Raw genomic sequence first — 19,212 nt, forward strand, 5'->3', positions numbered from 1 at the left:
CATGCAAATATGCAACTCAACTGTCTTCTTCAACCTATCCTCCCCTTCTCCTTCTCCTGCTCCTGCTCCTGCTCCTGCTCCTGCTCCCACCCCTTTATTGTAAAACGGATTCACCCCAATCGATAACACTACCGGCAACACCTCAAGATCACCAGCTTCCTCTTCCAACTGACTCCCATAATTGTACTCAACCTCCCGGCCATCAACTCTCTCAACCATCTGGATCCCTCCGACGTACGTGTTCTTCTTCTTCTTCAACTTGCAAAACCCAAAATACACTCCCAGCGAAAGCTTCTCGTCAATCACTTTAGGAAGACTATGGATATCAACGTTCGCTGTAGGGATCCCCAGATCGCTGGATCCTCGTCCAAACCCATTGATCACTTCACAGTAATTCACATTTATAGGATACGGCAACACTGGAACTCGAGGAATAATCGCATCTACTGTTCTTAAACTCATATCTATATCTATATCTATATTTATACGTATGTGGGTATGTATATATGTATATACACTTATCGCAATTGTCTTCCATCGCTTAACACCCAATTGACTCTAGTCCATTGCACCTTATACTATAACTATGCTTAAAGTTTTAGGTATTGCACTGTATTGCATTTCCGATGGTTTGGGTGGTGGTGCTTGATTCATCGATATTTTCATCTTTTCAACAACGTATCACCAACTACGGGTCCATCGATGGGAAACTTTTAATCACGTTGTTTTGCATCCATTCTTCAACTAATATACTCAATCTTGCTGACCCAATATATTTCTTCTCTTGCACAGATTGAACCAAATCAACTCCAACTAGCTTCAATAGTTTCCTACCTTGATTACTATATTTTTCAACAAATTCCTTAGCTGCTGCTTCCCACCATGACGCAACACAGATAAAATGAGTATTGGTAATTAATTGACTATCCAAATTACAAATCCTCGCCAATACTCTCCATGACTCGCTGATCCCCAGCGGATGCACCACCGTGTTCATATCACTGACATATTCTGTCGGTATTGGTAACCTCGTTATAACCGCATACAGCGTCATCATACCGCCCATTCTCTCATCATATGTAGTGTCTTCTTCCCATTTATTGTCCTCTCCACTACGTTTCCACCCCATTCTTAGTCTACCTTCTTCGGTATCTATCGAACAGGTGTATCCTATCACAAATGGACATTTCTTCACAAATCTGGCCATCAACAACTCCTTTAGTTCGCTATATTTCACCATCAATATCAACGAAAGCTTGGCTAACGGAAGCGCAGATTCAGGTTTAACTCTGACTTCTGTCTCTGACTGCGAAACTATAGCTTTTGCAATGAAATTTAGGATCCATAAGTATGGCAACTTATCCACTTTGGTTTCGTCTATCAATGTGATCAATGCATTAGTCACGTTCCTCAGCTGTCCATTACTATTTGTCAATTGTCCAAATTTAGGATTGATCTTTCTCTTGTGTTGCGATAAAATCTTCTTCATACTGGCGTCTCCATTTTTAACTGGTTGAATAATTGTCTCTTTTATCTCTATGATCTTGTCCTTATAATGCTTAAATGTTTTATCGATTTCATTAAAATTAGTCACTTCTTTCTTCTTATTACTTTCATATTTCTGTTTTTCTAACAATTGTTTGGCTTCCTTTTCTTTCAATTCAGCTTGCCTCTTAATCTCTTCTTCTTTACGTTTACGTTCTCCCTCCTCCTTTTGACGTTTCAATTCTTCTTCCTTACGTTTACGTTCTTCTTCTTCCTTACGTCTATGTTCTTCTTCCTCCTTTCGTCTACGTTCTTCTTCAGCTTTACGTCTACGCTCCTCTTCCTCTTTTTGCGTCCTTATCTTAACAATTGAATCTATCTGCTTATTGATATTTGACGATATATTTTCTATCTTGGCATTGAAATCATTTTGTAATTTTAATAATCTTTCTCCAGAATCATCACGTAGAATTGTATCTCTTCCTGTTGATAACAACGGAACATCAGTTGATTTAAGACATTCTTTTAACTGTTTGTATGATGGAACAATTGGCAGAGCAGTGGATTCCCTTGCATTTAACAGCTTCCCTTGCAATTTTAAAGCATTCAGCATCTCGACGACGTCATCTTCTAGTACTGGTTCAAGAGATTTATCACCTTCAATCTGATCTTGATTGTTAGTATCCAAAAACTTTTTTCTAGGTAGCTTCAAATGCGGTATTCCTTCTTCTTCCTCGCTCTCATTAATATAAGTATACTCCATCTGAGGTGATGTCAATGGCGATTCTTCTTCTTCTCTAAGGTCATCTTCAGTCAATTGGACTCCCACTTGTTCCTCTCCTTCATCATCACTGATATTAAAAATTTCATCAAAAACAAATCTCATTTATTTAACAATCGAATATTCCAATGCACCGATGTCTTAGAAACCAATTATCTCCTAAGTTCAAGCAATGCCAATAATAATAATAACTTGTTTTTCCTATTTTTCAAAATAGAGATCATTAAATAGAAAGTTAAGACTCAATTCAAACACGTAAACCCAACTAACACTTCCAATACGAATATAAACGATCACTAACTGCTTGCATCAAATCTAGAGTTCAAATATACCTTCTAAATAGCCGCTATTACCTCATCTTTCCTTTGTACTTCTACTAAACTTAATCTGATTTAAACATTTTTCACCTCTTTCTTATTGCAAACTTTGAACAAAAACCAGAAAAGTTGAAGAATATCAAAATGAGAATACACTCACGTGACATACACGTGTTACAATATAATATCATGTTAAACGGAATTTGACAATATTTTTCTAATTTCGAATATCATTACATACGGATTTACTGTTTCTTGATATCAAATAGAAAAATTCTTTTGAACAGAAAAGAAGATTCAGATTATAAAGAAGAGTTACGATGATGTTAACATTAAAATATATGAGAAGTTGTTATCTTTCTACTAGAATAGTATCCAGGTATCCAATATTTGATATAAGTTGCGTGCTGTAGATCAAGGGATCTGAGGAATTAGGTGTTTTCTTTTGGGTAGTGTCCGTTAATTTCGTGAAAATAGGGTCCAGAACTTATACAATACCAAACCTTTACATTTAAGGCTAGAATTTTAATTAAGTATAAAATATGCCAGGTTTATTATATGGTTCAGTAAGATGTTTTTCAAGCACAAGTTTGGCATCTAAATCAGCATGTTCAATTGTTAAACCTGTTCATCATTTGGTTAAGATTGATAAATCTAAATTGACCTCTAGATTCCCTGAAATGAAATATGAAAAAAATGATATTCGTTCTCCTGCTTTCAAACCAATTGCTGTGGCTCAGGACAGAGGTAAAGAGCATTATTTAAATACTTTACAACCTGATCTCTTGTTATTAAATTATTCTCACGGGGCAAAGGTCGAAGAAGGTTTGAAAACTAGACAATGGGATGGAACTTCTCCTTACCATATTAATAGAAAAGCAAGACTACCTAGAGGTTCAAAAGCTCAATTACCTAATATTAATGTAATTGATTGGAAAAATATCCCACAACTTGATAACATTGTCTTGAATTGTTATGTGAGTGAAGCAAAGGATAATTCTTTATTAGCCATTTCCGCAGCTTTGCAATTACAACAAATCACCGGTGTTAAACCAAATGCTATATATTCAAAATCTGATGTTCCAAATTGGAAATTGAGAAAAGGTCGTCAAATGGGTGCAAAAGTCGTATTAAAGGGTCGTCCTATGTATCAATTCCTATCAACATTGACCGAAATTGTTATGCCAAGAATTAGAGAATATAAAGGTATTAATGAAAGCTCTGGTAGTAGATTTGGTAGTGTATCGTTAGGTTTGAGTTCAGAAGATGTGAAGTTTTTCCCAGAAATTGATTTAAACCAAGATCTATGGCCTGCTACATTCGGTATGCATATTAATTTCAATACAACCGCACAAAACGATCTACAAGCTAAATCAGTAATTAGTGGATTCCAAGTACCATTCAATAATTCTCCAAAAGAAGTGTAATCAATCTTAACTTCTCCTGACTTCAAACATGTAAATATATATTATATTCAATAATTATAAACTTAATGAATAAAAATGCAAATTGAAACTCAAAATTACATATTAAAAACTGAAATTATCTTTAAGTAAACTAATGTCCTTTAATTTTATTTTATTTTCTTATTATTAGGATATCAATACCTTTACCCATTTAAACTAATCCGATTCCCCATCAGGATTAGCAATATGCAAATTGCCTCTTGTAATGTATTCTTGTTCAGAATCACCTTCGCTATTGGATACATCGTCATAATTGGCATCCTTTATATTTTCCTTATCTTCATAATCACTAATTAAAATATTTGAAGGTAGTTCCTGCAGTTGTGAATAAGAGTTGTCAAGAGTACCACTTCTTAACCTAGTTTTAGTTTTTGTATAATAACTGACAACAGTATTATGCCTAGTCGGCGTTTCCTCCAAACTATTCTTTTTTCTTAACGGTGCCAATATATCATCACTATCGTAAGCATCATCTCCAGGTATATCCTTCATGTAACTGTTGCTATAATGATCATTTTCATCATTGCTTCCAGTATCATCCTTCTTTTTAATAAGATTATGGAATTCTTTGGTATGATCAACGATTTTATTCGGGTTCTGTGAAGAGCCAACTGTATTCTCATTGCTGTCTTCATTAGTCGTCTCTAAGGCCAATAACTTTGTTTTAACTTTACCATGCTTAATACCAATCTGTTTTGAACTGGTTCGTATTGTGACTTTAATGTTTTTCGGTTGGATCAAATTATTTTTTTGCTTTAAAGTAATTGGGAGATTTGGTGGAGCCTGCAAAAAATTTGAAGTTGTAAAGTACTTCAGACGCAGTTCTTCCACATAACTTGAAACCAATCTAACATTAGTGTCACGTTTATTTGATATTGGTGTACTAGAAACTGTTGAGCTAGAATTGTTTATGCTGTTTGAATTAATAGCCGCCCTTATTTGTTTTGAAGACTGATGGTATATACTTAGATCTGCCGTTTCTGGAGAAGTTGGAATAGAAGGAATTTCGGGTCTTGAAGCAATATTAAAGCTACCATTTTTTGAGATACTATCATGTGTCTCAACTGTAGGAGTTACAACATCACGATTGTGCGAATCTAAAGATCCAGATTTGAAGTCTAAATCATTAAAACTATTTGCTAAATCATTAAAACTATTTGCTAAATCATTAGTTTTGACATCATCCTCTGTGGAAGTTGCTAAATCATCATCAGTTCCTAATGTAAATTTGGTGCTATCTTGGTTGACAACTCTAAAAGTTTTTGGTCCTGAAACACAGGAGTCACCATCCGTATTAGTATAACTATTGTATATCACATAATCCTCATTATCCGAAGTTTCCGTACTAAGGTTTTCTAAATTTGAATGATTTGAATTCTTTTCAATTCTTGAATTAGTATTTATATATCCCTGATTATTTTCTGAACTGTTAGAGGAAGAACTTTGATCAGAAAACTCATTTGTGTTAATATTACTTATTTTTAATACAGATGTAGAATTATCAACTGTGCTTGATCGAGCATTTTGATAGCTTTGTATCGACTTCGCATCTACAGTCCCTGTAAATGAAAACCTTTCACTTTCCAATCCTGTAGAAATATTCAATGAAGAAGTATCGCCGATACTGCTACTAGGTACCTTCTCAACACCTAGATTTAATCTATCTGAGTATTCATCATTGGATAAACTGTTATCAAAATCATTCAAATTTTCAGTTCTTGAATCACCATTGCCATCCATAATTGAAAGATTATCTGTATTTAAATGTAACTCGTCTACTGGAGAAACTGGAGGCAATTCATCAATACTGGCTGTTAGTGAACGATTGGAATTCTTGTTTTGTATTTGCTGCTCCTCTATATATTCTGCTATATCATCAACTAGTTTTTCAGCTTCTGATCTTTGACGTCTGTGTTGTTGAGATGATGGAACATCCGCCCTACTTGAATCGAGTCCAATCTCTTCTGGTCCTTTTATAAAGTTGGACATATCCATTGTTGATTCAGAAGCATTATGATTATTTAACTGTAACTCATTTCGTAGAGGTCCATTTGAAATAACTGGTTGAATTAAACTTAAATCTACAGTAGGAGGTGGAGGTCTTCTAGATCTCGTTTCCCTTCGAACTGGTTCCTCAGCGACTAAAGAAGGTTGTCTAAATGGGTTATTGGAATTATTATTATTATTAGCATTATTATTATTAATATTAATCTTATCATTATTATTTGCAGTATTATTATTTTGAGTTTGAATTACTGGGGTAGGTATTCGCTTTTGCATCATGTTTTTATCAGCTTTTATATCATTAATCATGAAACCACTTCTATTCAAAGGTAACTTTTCTTTAGGAGCAGACACACTTCTAGTAGTTTTAGTCTCTTTAACCTTTTTCCCATCATTTTTTGAGACAGTTCGACTTGAAGCAGGTGTAGATTCATTACTTCCTCCTAGGAAGAAAAAAGAACGTCTTTTAGGCTTGTTAGAGCTTCCTCCTCCTCCTCCAAACATTTATAATCGATTCCTCTTAGTGTGCTACTAACTTTAAACAACTTAATCAACAAATCTGTTGAACTAAAAGTCCCTGATTAATAAACAGGTACCTTAAACTTTTATCTCTATGATTTTTCTTATTTTAAATTTTTTTGCCATTACTTAATCTTACATAGTGTAGTGGGTGCAAGGGAGAAAAAGAAACTGACAGTTAAGAAAACGTCATAAAATGATAAAGATTCAATTAACGATAAGACAATGAACTATTCTATTATTTATATATAATTATTAATGTTCGTTAACTTTTAGTTGTTTATAATGTTTTCCTTTGATTCTTGTGGAAAAAACACAGTTTTAAACGCAGATAAAAGATCAGGTAGAAAATGAAAAATTGGCATTTATATGCCATTAAATATTATTCTTTCATCTGGAAAATATTCCTATCTGTCATGATTTAATTTAGAATATTTGATATTTGATCTAATGCATTTAGTATATGTTCACCCACACCACCGATACTTATAATTCTGACTGTTGTTTGATGTGGTTGTTGAGAAAAATTTGTATATTTTGAAATATCCAAGGAATTAAACCAAGGTTGTGCTTCATGTAAATTGTTTAGATGTAAAATCACGATGTTGCAATTTGTAGATGATCTTAATTCATTTAAATGTTGATAAATTAGATCGATGTAATTTTGTCTGGGGCATTTAACATATGCCCTTAGAATTTGATAAGGTGACTTAGATTTAACTAGATCGATAGATGCTTTGATGGTTGCTAAACAGTGGTCTTTGATTTCCTCCTGTGTCATAAAATTTGGTCTATGTGACGAAGTTTGATCCCCTTGAGTAGTATTTTTCGTTGTGTTATTGGCAGGAGAGTATTCATTATTAGAATATCGAGAAACTGGGTTTTTAGTCGTGGTAGTAATAGAAGTGGTAGTATTCGTAGCTATCGTAGTAGTAACTGTTGAGGCAGCAGTATAATTTCTCTTTGATTGATCAAAATTGTTAGTCATCAACTGTTTTTTAGCTGTTCGTTTCGTCGTGGATACTTGGCTGGCGGTTTCTTCTCTTTTTGTTATAGCAGTGTTTTCATTATAATTCTTTAAATTTTCGATATATTTTGAAAGGTTATTTTTAGAAGATTCTATTAATGCACTATTATTATTAGTCACACTTTCTGTATCGAATAATTGGAAAGGCTTTAAAAACATTTCAGTAATTTGCAATTCAAATTTCTGGAGATGTTGCTCTAAAGATTCTTTGAATTGACGTGAAGTAACCACTTTTTTGCTATATTTCAATCTGGAGAAGAATGTTGTCACTTCATTAATGAATGAACTAACACTTTTCTGATCAGTACTTGATATACTACATTCGATGAAGTCCGCCATGCTTTGATACCTCGGTATAATTGATTTTACAAATGGAGTGGATGATTTTCTAAGTTTTGGATCAATTACTTCTTCACTTTGATATAACGTTGAATTTGGGATATAAAACGAACCATTAATATTGATATCTTTCAACGTTTGAAAATAATCATAATTATTTGGAGCTACCCATTTTTTGTTTTTAAAGATGAACAACACAGTCAGTATCAGTGAACAATCAAGTATACTGAAGTTTGTAATTGAGATGAATCTGATGTTATCTTTATTTTTAACCTCATGGATTTTGACTTTGCTAGAATCGATATACTCAAATAAAGCAGAAACACAGCTTTCAACCTCTTGTTTACTGAATGATGGATAGAACACAACAAATAGCGAACTATTAGGAATTATTGAATCGACATTATTATGTGTTTTTCGTATTCTATCTAAACTTTTCCATATATCCTGAGATGTAAATTGTTCATTTACCTGATAGGTTTTCTTAGGCTTCTTAAATGAACCGGATGCTTTACCATCTCCCGACCTTGGTCTTTTCTTAATTGGCATATTTACAACTCTATACCACTCTAAATATGATCCAAACCCTACAACACTCTCTAATACTCAATCGTCTATTTAACAATAGTAAACTACTGTTATTCTTTATATTCCTCCATCCTCTTTATATATCAGTTAGATGAATGAATATTTTAATTTCGCTCTTAAGATAAAGAAGGTTCGAAACTGTAAATACTTGATTGGTATGGTAAGGAAAGAAAGATACTGACAGATATACAAATAGGATTTATCAATATTCCATTAACTAAATGATAATATTCATTAAAATAGTGGTAATTTGCTTTATATATATATATGTTACAAACGTTAATAATTGGTTTATTTTGGGAGAGAAGATACTAATTTGCTTTTTTTCCTGTTTAATGACACATTTTAATATTATCTTGCATCGTATCTTCTTTACCGCTTTCTTAGTCAATAATCTAGGACAGGGTTGGGAAGTTGTTTGATGACAATGCAAAAATAATAATAAAATCAATATATTTTTATACTGTTTCCTTCATAAAAAAAAATAAACCCATCGATCTTTACATTCACGAATTTAACATGGTAAATGATACTGATTATAAGGCTTCAACTTCTTTGACAACCTCGTTGAATGATTCTTTATATTCTTCTTCTTTACCTTTACCGTCCTTCTTCTTATTGCTACCTGGAACAATGAACACGACAGAAGTTGGTCTTTTAGTTGCACCAGCTGAACCTAAATCTTGTTTAGATGGGACAAAGATGTATGGAACAGAGTGGTCTTCACATAAAACTGGTAAATGAGAAATAACATCACCTGGAGAAATGTCACCAGCAATGACAACCAAACCTTTTTCACCTTTTCTCAAAGCTTTACCAACTTCTTTAACACCTCTCTTAACATTCTTTGCCTTTGAAGCCTTTTTAACAGTTTTCAACAACTTCTTGTTCAATTTTTTAGAGGCCAGTGGTTTAGCAAATGGCAGAACAGCTGGCATTCTAGTATCATAGTTGTCTTCACCTTTTACTTCTTTAGATTCTTTACCCATTTTTGTCCTTTTTCCGCTAGTATTAGTATGTAGATGATGGTTTATGTATTCTTCACTAAAAAGACTCTACAATTAAAAAAAAATCACAGATCACTTAAAAGAAAGTTCTAAAAATCCAGATGTACTAGTTTAACTTGATTCAATTGAAGATCAAAGTCAATTGGAACTGATAGAAGAGCTTTCTGGTTGATAACTCAAATTTGATAGTGAGAATTAATCTCATCTCATCAATTTTCAATATTTTTTCCATTTTTCTTTTTGGCAAAAAGTGAAAAACAAAAATAGTCACGTGATAAGAAAGATACGAACGGCAAAAAAACACAGACCCACTAGTTAGAATTCAGAAGGCAGGGTAACAATATTGTTCTTCTCTATGTGAGAGAGTGTCGGCCATGGATGATTAATCGACAAATGGTATATCGAAACGTCACTAAATCTTTAATAAGTTTTTATAATTTCTTTTAGAACGTTTCTATATGAGGTTGAGTGACTGTTAAAAATAATTAGAGCTCCAAATATCAATAAAAGAAATAACACGTATTCTCAAGATAGGAAATAGAGCTTTTGCTCTTTGTTTTGCTTCTTTCTTCAATTCTACTTGGTATGCTTATAATTTGTTAAAGCCCACAAACGAATCTTATAAAAAAACTGTAGAGAATCAGAAGTGTTGTGACCTAAAATATAGGTAATATAGTGGTAGGTACACATGATATTGTCGTGACGCAATGTTTGACAATTGCCGCGGTGACAATATATGTTCCAATATTACTAAATCAATGGATTATTAATATGATTATTAATATCAGGATACAATTAGAAATTACAATACGTACTTATGATTAGTAATGATGATCAGCAATCATAATGAGTAGTTATGATTAGTAATAACAATTAGTAATTATAAAAAGTAATTATAAAAAGAAACTATAACCCAGGAATTGACAACGATCAATTGTATCAGCGGTAGTGAAGTGCAAAGGAATTATTGATAATTAATTAATAATACTAAGATTATGAAATTGGATCTAACCATATAAAAAGGACATGATATTTTGGAATATCAAAATATCATTTGTCCAATTTATTATTATATATTTATTTAGTTCATTTATAAGACAGTACGGAGAAATAAATAAATATTACTATTACTTCAAAAATCATCTTAGATATAAATCACCAAATGAATCACTCAGATATTAAGTTAACATCTGAACAAGAAGTTTGTTAGTTATTTACAGAATCGTTAATAGTAGTAGATTGTTTAGTTGTTTGCAAGGACATTCTTAATAAGTTGATATTGATCCGGTGTATTAAAGTATAAAATATACACATGGGAATATAGTACATATGATAAGTGTCAATTAAGATCTTACCAGACTTTATATACAATGTTTAGATATTATTGACACGTCAGAAGCAAATACTTTCGTATTATAAACATTTCTTTATCCCTTATTAATAATGATGTTTCATATAATTCTTCACCCTTATTAATATTGAATTAATGTGTATGACTTTACGTCATCTCATAATTTCTGACATAATCCATTGAATTTGTAATATTGGATTATATATTGTCATCGCGGCAATGTCAAACATTGCGTCATGACAATATCCTGTGTACCTACCATTATATTACCTACATTTTAGGTCACAACATGTAATGAGTATGACTTTACGTCATCTCATAATTCTGACATGGTTGATTACCAATAACTATTTTGGTTTCCAACCACATGACCAATGACAGTAAATTTCTCGTTTGTCCCATCTTCCTTATTGTGACGCTAATTATAGTATTACCCGGACCCGTCTGGTTACTACAAATATCAAGTACTTCTTAAGAAAATTTGCAACAATTAAATCCTCTCGGTAGCCAAGTTGGTTTAAGGCGCAAGACTGTAATGTTTCAAACAAAGTAATCTTGAGATCGGGCGTTCGACTCGCCCCCGGGAGATATTTTTTACATCTATCATATCAAAATCTTGATGGCTGACTATTAAATGAAGGTTCGATACTCTAACGTTATGAGAACAATAAACTAAAATATATTGTTAAATATTTTCTAAGATGCATCTAATCCGTAGTCAATCCCAGTTCAGATTGTAGAACTTGTTTTTTTTTTTCGAGAATGAACAAATAGATATTTATATTATTCTTTATGATTACACAGCATATATAAGGTCTTTACGTCTTTAAGTTTACCCAATAACTTTTGAAATATTCAAATGTGATATCCTCGCTAACCAAACCGTAGTTGTTAACTAGAATCCTTAATTGCCACACAAATCAAAGATATCAACCATTCCATAGTTTTTTTAAAATCGAATCTTATAATTTTGCCAACAATAGAAGTTCTTACTCTTGACATTGTAAAACGTTGAGTCGGAAAGTTCATGAATTGACCTTGGGTTATTATAAGGTCAACAGTGTAGAATAATAAATCCCAAAACAGCATATACTTGTAGGCTGCATTTACATATCATTTTAACCAGCTTGGGAACAAGTACATTATTTCTCTAGAAATATTGATGAGTTGATAATATATCATATCACTTATATCCATAATGCCAAAATTTGAGAAACAATTATGGAATTAGATCGATTTGTTAATTAGATTTTTCCTCTTCAATTAAACCATACAATTTAGATTTGATATCCTCCAGCAAAATTTTATCACTAAGGCTGTTATCAATGTATTCGTCTAATTTTATTCCATTTTCACCTTCTTGCAATTTTTTATAACCATCTTTAAATATCTGAGCCTCTATCAAAGCACTTGTAGAACCTCTATTCTTAAATATCAAATTCTCATCTTCAGAAACCATATCTTTGACAATTTTACCAACCTTGTCTCTAATCATCTCTTGTACAGATAAATTAGATTCTTCATAGAGTTGCTTATTTAAAATATCCTGTTTAATCTTATCAAAATAACCTTGTCTTTTAAACCTTTCGACTGCTTCTTGAGCTTTATCGACTTCATCACTCATCTTCAAAATATCCTTTGCGAATTATCAACCACGAACGATCTAATCAAACTCGAACTGATCTTGGAATCACGACTACTACAATCACTGCCACCACCACAGCAACAATAACACCTACAATAACAACTACAACTGTAACTACAAGATAGTTGATATTTAAAAACAGTTTTGTTCTTTTAAGTAACCGATATCATTTAAAATATTAAATATTGGATATCAATAAGGCAAACCTAGGAAACTTTAATGAATACCATCCAATGGTACAGGAGTTTGAGTTGGAATTGTTAAAACAAGAATATATCGATGCTTTAGATTGTATTTTGTCAATTAAGAGTAATGGTAATGATATCAAACAGAAAACTATTCAGCTAGAGTCAATTGGAAGGTTAATATATGATAATTGCAATGTCGAATCAAGTAGTAATCAGTTACAAGGCTCACACTTAGAATGGATCATTGATCAGTTGAAGATTAGATACAAGATATATTTGAATAATATTAATTATGCTGACTCTAATGATACCGTTGGCTTAGTTGAATTGTATTATACCTTCCAACTGTGCAAAAAGATTATAACTATACTTAATGGTCATATAAGTTGGATTAATTCAAAGTTAGAGATAACTGAATTTAATTTAAGCCATTTGGTTAAAGACTATATTGTTGGTAGGATTCCAAACTATATTGAAATATTTCAAAATTCAATTAGACTATTTATAAATGATAATTCTCAAGATTTCAATAAGATTTTGAGTACTATTATTTATTTAAAGAAGTTCAAAATGATCGATAGTAAACTATATCATTCAATTCCTAATTTTGCAAATGATCATTTTAAAAGCAGTATTAGTAAAATAAAAGAGGGAAAGCTCGAATTATCAAGTTTTATGCCAATTTGGAAAAGAACTTTACAAATTTCTCAATATTTTGGAGAGTATAGAATGGAAAAAAGTAGAATTGAGTTATTAGAATCATTGAAATCAGATATTAAATTAATTATAACATCATTAATTCATTACCGACTCTCTAGAGATGATATAACAAATATCACAGACATGATAATGATGCAGAATGATTCTACAAATCTAATAATGGAATTTGTGAAATCTAGAAATATCATATACAAAAACAGATTGATTGATAACTTATTTTCAATTGACAAAGTCGATGCGTACATTGGAACTGAAAATTCAATTGGCTACAATAATATTCTATTAGCAAGTATTAGAAACAATTTTAAACAATGCTATGGAAATGAGAAAACTTTATATCGTGGACTCCAAAAATTTCTGGATAAATTATTCAAGGATAATTACAAAGAGCTTATAGATCAAAGCCAGTTTAACGCAATTGAAGAAGCCCAAGAACTGAGATTACTTTCAGCGGCGATATCTTATACATTATATTATTTGGTAGCACCAGAGATATTTTTTACTAATTATTACTATTCTTCGTTGTTTAGAAGAATGATGACACTAAATAAAGATTTTAATTCAGCTTATTTCAAAGAGTCATGTTTAGAGCATCAGTTTCACGAGGTTATTGGAAAAGAAATACCCACTGTTGGAAAGGCTATAGATAAAATCGTTAAACCTTTTATTGAAGGGTTCAAAGCTCCATTACATCTAAATAATAATGAGACAGAAGCATTTCATATTTTATTAAAAAATGATAATAATATTAATCTCCCTTCCTCAATCATAAAACCTTGTTGGCCTTCTGAAATATACAAGAATGAGTGGGAAACTATAATTTTAGAAGAGGAACAAAATTCTAAACGACTAAATTCTTTTTATGAGTATCATGTTTTAGAAACAGAATCTCCAATAAAATTAAAAGACGGATCATACATGACTATAATTTCAAATTTATTCACTGCATCAATTATTTATCAATTCAATGAAATTGATAAATTATCATTTCGAGAATTAATATCTAAGTTGGAGGTAAATGATAATGTCCAAGAAAATGAAATTAAAAAAGACTTGAGTCTCTTAGTTAATAAAAAGCTTTTAGTAAAAGACAATAATCTCTATAGTTTCAACTATTCATTCAGCCCTGATCAAAAGACTGAGGTATCTGGGTTTTTGAAATGTTACTGAAATATCTGTTGGTATAGAATCCAACTCTATGCAAGATTTAAATCAGCAAAATTGAGAAGATTCCGATATATAATGTTAATTTATGCATAAAGATTGCCTTTTATAGTTATGTTAAAATGGTACAACAAATTATCTTTTTATAAAGTTAAAGAAATATAGAAGTATGAAATATTATTAATGAAAAAATATGATTAATTCCTGTTTTGTCCTTATATTTTTAGTATTACACAGAGAAATCTGATCACTCAGGTTCAAATGCTTGATCTGCTACATCGAATAAAACTTCCATTATCTTAATCTGGAAGTTAATGTCGTTGCTATCCTCATCGTTTTGTGGAACAATGCAAGGTCCCCAAATTATAGATAATCCCTTTATATTCATTCTATTTTCAGACTCATGTTCAGAAACTCTCTTTAAATGGAACATTAATGACCTTAGTGTCCAATATTGTGCATCTGGGAACTTGTATATTAAACCATGAATATAATTTTTTCTTGTATTATAATCATCAATAGATAGACATATTTTTAATTCTGGGACTGTGCTAGAGGGTATTAATGGATCTGGCAAAGCGCTAAAAAATGCCTTCAGTAAGGAACCGACTACGTATATATCTGCTTCGGTATAATCTTTAGGAGGGAGAATCATCGAAATATTAGAAGGATCTCTATCAATCTCCTCTTTCAGTTTGCTTACTTCTAAAATATTTGCAGATTTTCTATAAATACCTTCCAAATCTAAACCATATGTATCAATCACATAAATCGATTGCCTTACAATTGCTGGCACCATCTCTTGTTCAAATTCAAGTAGACTCTCTAGTGGTACACCAAATGTCTTGAAATTCTTTTGAGTTCCAGGAGGCATCGAAGAGTTTGTTTGAATATGCGATAGTGGTCTTCCAGAGTCACCTGACACACCAGAAGATGTGGTAGCCAAACTTGGTATTCTACCTGGTTTCCCAATCCCATTACCAGGATTAAGACTTGGAGGTTTGAACATGCTTGAATTATCGATAGGTGATTGATTTCCTGTGCTATCAGTATGACTTAAAAGATTCATACCAATACCAGACATACTTGATGCAATTGCAGTATTTGCTAAACTTGTTTTTGTCGAGCCCAAATTGTTAACTGAATTTGCAGGAGAATTATAAGTGCTAGATGAATTCGAGTGAAAACCACCTTCTGTATTTATTGATTTTGATGTTGTCGAATTCTTAAAATTATTTGTATTTCTGGAACTATTAACGGTGAATGAACCTGTTGGATTGATCAGTTGACCTTTTGCCATAGACGGATGTTTCTTATACGGCACAGGGATCAAATTTCTATTCACTAAAATCGAATCTTTACTTTGCTTATTATATTTATTCAAATAATCATACAGGTCTCTTTCATTAGTAACTTTTGCAGCGATGGATCTCATTGATTTTGATTCTTCTAAAGGTGAAATAGTGACACCTGTATTTAAAGCCAAATTTTCTGTCCAAATAGTATATTTTTGTAATTGAATTGTCAAAGCTGTGTCTATTTCTAAGATCAAATCTCTTAATTCTGAGACTATCTTTGGTCTTTCAGAATTTAAAAAACTATTTCTTAATGAGGTTGAATGGTCCACTCTTTGCTTATACTCTAAATCTGCAGCGTCAATTTTTCTTTGTAATTCTTCTTCCTGCTCCTTTGTTGTTTTAGAACCTCTTAACGTTAACTTTGTCTTTGTAGGATCAGTTAACCTCAATTTTTCCCAGTCCTGACATAAAGAATTATAACGAGCTTGAGCCTTTTCTGCGATATGAATAGAATCCACAACATCTTTTTCAAGTCTTCTACCTTTTTCTTTAATCGATTTCCTCATCTTGGTCATTGTTAATAACAAAGCACTTAATTCTTCATACATTTTAACCAATGCACTAATATAGCTTTGTTTAACTTGCGCCATTTTACCATCAAATTGCAAAATCTGTTGAATACTGCGTCTTAAGCTTGGTGCAGTTGCTGAAGTTGAACTAAAGAAATGCTTATACTGCTTTGATAATTCCTCAACATTTTCTTCTTCAAACATATATTTCTTCTTTATATATTTTGTAAATTCTTCACAAGTTAATAGCGATTGCTTTAAACGTGCTAGAAGAGTATTAATAGCTACATCAGAATCCAAAATACGTTTAATTTCTGATCTTTCAAATAAATCTCCTTCACTCAACGTCTCAGCCATACCAGAGGTACCTGTGCTTATACCTGTACTCTGACTGCTTGCAATATCCTGATCAACCATTGCCTTGTATATTCGTTTGTTACCTTATTCGAACCTTTTAAATCACTTAAAAATCAAACTTTTAACTTATAGAGAACTAGGAAACCCCCTTTTCAACAGAAAAAACACACACTTGTCAAACAAATATCACTATGATCTCATCCAAATGTAACAGATCTCACCAATTCGACCTTTCCAATGACTTGTTGCCCTTATAAGTTCAACTTGAACTACTGAATCAGATCACACAAATTTATATTTGTTTTTAATTTGAAGCCTTTTCTACTTTAAAATTTTGTTTAATAGTTAAGAGACTGCTATAAAAATAAATGAAAAAAGGTCTAAGAAAAGTGGGATATCTTGACCAAATGGTACAACAACTGCAACAATGGGGTTGTCGATGAGGTACTCTACTGATTCCAAGATGTTACATGTTTTTAAGTCGCATCCAAACCATGTAAACTTATTATCAAATTGGTAGATAATATTATAAAATTAAATTCTTAAGAAATATAAAACGAATATATAGGGAATAGACTACATGTAGATAGTATAAATCATGCTTAGTACAGTGATGTTGATGTCGATGAAACACCATCGTGGAATGTTTGTTTATCATTACAGATTAACGACCCCCAAGAGAATAGATCCATTGAGCAGTTCTACGAACTTCTGCATTCCACAGATCTTTAAAAGTTTCACCTCTTGATCTTGTTTGGATTTGTGTTGGACCACTTACAAAATCATCAATAGTAACATACTTAAACGTCTCATCACCATCGATTAACTTTCTTACTCTGTCAGTGACTTGTTTAAACTTTGATTTCTCATAATAGTATCCATTTTTGTCAATTGCATATAAGTATAATGAAGCTGCTGCAACACTTGAAATAGTTGCAAATGATGTAAATTTCCAAATCTTGCTCATATTTCCTTGAAAAATAGTAATAGGACAACTACTGTTCTTGATTGAACCCAATTATATACCAACTAATGACCACTATTGTCTTATTCTTGTTCAAATTGAAAAGTGTTGGTGAAAAACCTTTTCAATTTCTTTTATGCCAAGACTGAAGAGACCAAAGACCCCCGGGAACTTAATCTACTTCTGTTTGGTTAAAAAGGTTTAAAGCAATGAGAGCATAAATATATTGTGAACATGTTAATGGTAGGGTCTGTGTTATCAATCTGACGCAGTCTACTACAGTCCAGTTTGATTCAGTTTGTCTTTGTAATGGTTTGCCTAGTAGTACTAACACAATACTACAAATTTCAACACTCACAAGCAGTTCTATCGGTGATTCTTGTCCATGATCTGGTTTTGGAATCAAGCTTGATGTGTTTATGATGTTCTGGTTCACCATTGGGTTGACCCAATGGTCTGAACTTCTCATTTGGTAATTCACGCACTATATTTTCGAATAATTCTTGGATTCCTTCACCTGTCTTGGCACTAACTTTTTGTAAATTTTTGGTAAATTTTAATTTATCAAAGTTGTCTATTATAGGTGCCATTGAAGGTTGGCCGATCTCTATATCTTTCTTGCTACCTACTAGAACAGTAATTATCTCTCCCCGACTACTTTCTTCGACGTATGAGTTTAATTCTTCAATCCAACTTTGAGCTCCTTTAAAACTTTGAGGTCTAGAAAGATCAAAAACAATCAATGCAACATCGGTGTTCCTATAATACATGGGGGCCAATGATCTATAACGTTCTTGTCCTGCAGTATCCCATATTTCAAAATTAACCCTTTTCTTAATCGACCTTTTACTACTCATACCGTTATTACCACCATTAATCATCTCTTCATCATCAACTTCAATAGTAGTAGTTACAAATGCTGCCCCAATGGTAGCATTGCTATTAATAAAATTGCCAGTAGTCAATCTGCCAACAATAGAGGTCTTACCGACAGAAGAGTCACCCAACAAAACTAATTTTAAATCACAAACTATAACATTTTCGAACTCATCTCTTGTTTCAACAGTAGCACTCATCCTTTACCTATTTTATTCAATTAAATTGATCAATATCGATGATTACCATACAAAACTTGATACACACAACAATAACAGATACACAATTCAATTATATCCTCTTTTGAAATACCTTTGAGCTGTTGACTATCAAATTTATCCTCGAAAGCAGTATTATATTGATTGCGATGACCTTTAATTATTATTTAAAGGATGTTTTAAGTATAAATTATATAGAAATTTTAGATATCTGTCAATTAAACAATGGATTTATCGATTATTATTAAAAGAGAGAAAGATACTACAAGAAGATAATCCAAAGACATCGATTCGAATCCTTTGATTACGTTCTGTTGGGAGTAAGGTTT

At 32.0% G+C, this 19,212-nt stretch overlaps 11 protein-coding genes and 1 non-coding gene across 12 annotated transcripts; 3 read left to right on the top strand and 9 right to left on the bottom strand.

Annotated features, from left to right (window-relative positions):
• On the bottom strand, positions 1-462 carry FMN1 (riboflavin kinase; the record flags this gene model as incomplete). The annotated part of the gene is made up of 1 exon (XM_001644245.1): positions 1-462. A coding segment is annotated over one exon (462 nt), but the record flags the coding sequence as incomplete, so codon positions are not given.
• Positions 463-688: 226 nt separating this feature from the next.
• GLE1 (nucleoporin GLE1) lies at positions 689-2,371 on the bottom strand (the record flags this gene model as incomplete). Its single annotated transcript, XM_001644246.1, has 1 exon — positions 689-2,371. One exon carries the CDS (start codon positions 2,369-2,371, stop codon positions 689-691), a length of 1,683 nt encoding a protein of 560 aa, XP_001644296.1.
• Positions 2,372-3,125: 754 nt separating this feature from the next.
• MRPL7 (mitochondrial 54S ribosomal protein uL5m) lies at positions 3,126-4,010 on the top strand (the record flags this gene model as incomplete). The annotated part of the gene is made up of 1 exon (XM_001644247.1): positions 3,126-4,010. One exon carries the CDS (start codon positions 3,126-3,128, stop codon positions 4,008-4,010), a length of 885 nt encoding a protein of 294 aa, XP_001644297.1.
• Positions 4,011-4,205: 195 nt separating this feature from the next.
• Positions 4,206-6,557, bottom strand: Kpol_1066p4 (uncharacterized protein; the record flags this gene model as incomplete). Its single annotated transcript, XM_001644248.1, has 1 exon — positions 4,206-6,557. One exon carries the CDS (start codon positions 6,555-6,557, stop codon positions 4,206-4,208), a length of 2,352 nt encoding a protein of 783 aa, XP_001644298.1.
• A 436-nt stretch (positions 6,558-6,993) lies between these two features.
• Positions 6,994-8,487, bottom strand: SNU56 (Snu56p; the record flags this gene model as incomplete). The annotated part of the gene is made up of 1 exon (XM_001644249.1): positions 6,994-8,487. The coding sequence occupies one exon, from the start codon at positions 8,485-8,487 to the stop codon at positions 6,994-6,996; it is 1,494 nt and encodes a 497-aa protein (XP_001644299.1).
• A 575-nt stretch (positions 8,488-9,062) lies between these two features.
• On the bottom strand, positions 9,063-9,515 carry Kpol_1066p6 (ribosomal L7Ae/L30e/S12e/Gadd45 family protein; the record flags this gene model as incomplete). Its single annotated transcript, XM_001644250.1, has 1 exon — positions 9,063-9,515. One exon carries the CDS (start codon positions 9,513-9,515, stop codon positions 9,063-9,065), a length of 453 nt encoding a protein of 150 aa, XP_001644300.1.
• Positions 9,516-11,381: 1,866 nt separating this feature from the next.
• Kpol_1066trna1 lies at positions 11,382-11,472 on the top strand. Its single transcript is given in 2 exon segments — positions 11,382-11,421; positions 11,436-11,472. It is a non-coding gene; the product is annotated as a tRNA-Tyr (tRNA).
• A 652-nt stretch (positions 11,473-12,124) lies between these two features.
• On the bottom strand, positions 12,125-12,508 carry SHG1 (Shg1p; the record flags this gene model as incomplete). The annotated part of the gene is made up of 1 exon (XM_001644251.1): positions 12,125-12,508. One exon carries the CDS (start codon positions 12,506-12,508, stop codon positions 12,125-12,127), a length of 384 nt encoding a protein of 127 aa, XP_001644301.1.
• Positions 12,509-12,762: 254 nt separating this feature from the next.
• Kpol_1066p8 (uncharacterized protein) lies at positions 12,763-14,607 on the top strand (the record flags this gene model as incomplete). The annotated part of the gene is made up of 1 exon (XM_001644252.1): positions 12,763-14,607. One exon carries the CDS (start codon positions 12,763-12,765, stop codon positions 14,605-14,607), a length of 1,845 nt encoding a protein of 614 aa, XP_001644302.1.
• A 241-nt stretch (positions 14,608-14,848) lies between these two features.
• On the bottom strand, positions 14,849-16,885 carry Kpol_1066p9 (uncharacterized protein; the record flags this gene model as incomplete). Its single annotated transcript, XM_001644253.1, has 1 exon — positions 14,849-16,885. One exon carries the CDS (start codon positions 16,883-16,885, stop codon positions 14,849-14,851), a length of 2,037 nt encoding a protein of 678 aa, XP_001644303.1.
• A 604-nt stretch (positions 16,886-17,489) lies between these two features.
• On the bottom strand, positions 17,490-17,792 carry MIC12 (Mic12p; the record flags this gene model as incomplete). Its single annotated transcript, XM_001644254.1, has 1 exon — positions 17,490-17,792. One exon carries the CDS (start codon positions 17,790-17,792, stop codon positions 17,490-17,492), a length of 303 nt encoding a protein of 100 aa, XP_001644304.1.
• A 344-nt stretch (positions 17,793-18,136) lies between these two features.
• YPT10 (Rab family GTPase YPT10) lies at positions 18,137-18,865 on the bottom strand (the record flags this gene model as incomplete). Its single annotated transcript, XM_001644255.1, has 1 exon — positions 18,137-18,865. One exon carries the CDS (start codon positions 18,863-18,865, stop codon positions 18,137-18,139), a length of 729 nt encoding a protein of 242 aa, XP_001644305.1.
• Positions 18,866-19,212: the final 347 nt, after the last annotated feature.

The sequence above is a fragment of the Vanderwaltozyma polyspora genome, genomic scaffold, assembly GCF_000150035.1.
Source record: "Vanderwaltozyma polyspora DSM 70294 KpolScaffold1066 genomic scaffold, whole genome shotgun sequence".
NCBI classification, from domain to species: Eukaryota; Fungi; Ascomycota; class Saccharomycetes; order Saccharomycetales; family Saccharomycetaceae; genus Vanderwaltozyma; species Vanderwaltozyma polyspora.